Below are 1,320 nucleotides of genomic sequence, written 5' to 3'. Positions count from 1 at the left end.
GCAATTGCAGTATTTAAGAATTATATTAACTTATAGTTTAATTGCACCATTTGGGGGAAATATATTCCACATAAAGACTGAGTAAAATGAGAATAAGTTACATTCTCAAGTCACCCAAAGCCATTCCTGTTACTGCTAAGTTTGAGAAGACAATGGACTCTATCTTCAGAGTCCTCTGAAATTATCTAAATCTCTCAAATTCTGACTCCCATAGCTAGGCTTTCTTGTACAACCAGGGCCTTTAACAATGTATGGCATGCTATGGCCAGGGAGCGAGAAGGCCGTACTTGGCCAGCTGAAGGACGTTTCGGTAGCAGCTGTACAGGGAGCTCTCAGCTGCTGTGCGGTAGCGGCTCTTGTACTTGGGTCCCACTGTGTGAATGATGAACCGGGCCGCTAGATGAAATCCTTTTGTCAATTTGGCTTCACCTGTCCGGCACCCTGGGAGCAATGGAGCACATATGTCATGGTGGTGTTAGAGAGAAAACAAAACAATGCATGACACAGAGAATAAGAACGTTGAGAAACTTCCGTTAAAAACATGGGTTAAACACATTTACCTGTTCCCAAAATGACAGTGAGCAATACAATAGGTACGAAAACAGAGACAAAAAGAATGGGAGAGAACGTGAAGCAAATTAAGCATCAAAATTTTGGAGGGTAGACAGTCAATGACCTAGAAGTAACTGATTTAGCAACCCAGGGGAACCTAACTGTGCGGAAATGGGGCGATCAATATGAAGAAAAGGGGTGGTACTGAAAGGCAGTGCTGATTCCAGACAGACTGCTTTCATTCCATTCCAGATTCCACCATGTGCTGCCCAGACTCTTCCTAAGCAATACATCCTTAAGAAAAGCCACTCACCTTTAAGCTTCTGGAGTTCCTCCTTCAAATCAGGCCCTGCCAGCATGAAGATACTTTCTGACACAGGATTCTTATCTGTGAGGTTTTCATTGCTGGTGTTCACAATGGCGGTACAGTTCAGCAATGCCACGTCTCCTTTCCTGAGCAAACAATACATAAAGAGCAAGTGTGGGTATGGGGAGGAGATAAGAAAGCTAGTTTCTAATTCTTTCAAAACGTTCTACTCTCAGAAAGACGAATCTGGCGTCCTAGATAGATATGGAAAGCAATTCCTACAAGTCTAAAACAAATAAAACCATGTTATTCCTTTGCTTCCCTCACATTTGTTTCATTATAACAAAATGCTCATAGTGCAGAAGTGGTTGGTGTAAAGAGTTTAGATGCAGCAGTATTGTGTATAATACCCCAAATATGAAAACAACTAAACTGTCCATCAACTAATAAATTGATAAACT

The 1,320-nt window shown here is 41.6% G+C and overlaps 1 protein-coding gene across 1 annotated transcript; it reads right to left on the bottom strand.

The window, feature by feature from the left end:
• Positions 1-287: 287 nt before the first annotated feature.
• LOC107181502 (ganglioside-induced differentiation-associated-protein 2-like) lies at positions 288-1,048 on the bottom strand (the record flags this gene model as incomplete). Its single annotated transcript, XM_015557388.1, has 2 exons — positions 866-1,048; positions 288-441 (listed from the first exon to the last, which is right to left on the bottom strand). Coding segments are annotated over exons 1-2 (311 nt in total), but the record flags the coding sequence as incomplete, so codon positions are not given.
• Between the last annotated feature and the right edge of the window lie 272 nt (positions 1,049-1,320).

Source organism: Myotis davidii, unplaced genomic scaffold (genome assembly GCF_000327345.1).
Source record: "Myotis davidii unplaced genomic scaffold, ASM32734v1 C64034861, whole genome shotgun sequence".
Lineage (NCBI taxonomy): Eukaryota > Metazoa > Chordata > Mammalia > Chiroptera > Vespertilionidae > Myotis > Myotis davidii.
The sequence above is the reverse complement of the archived record's forward strand: the minus strand, read 5'-3'. Positions and strand labels throughout refer to the sequence as shown.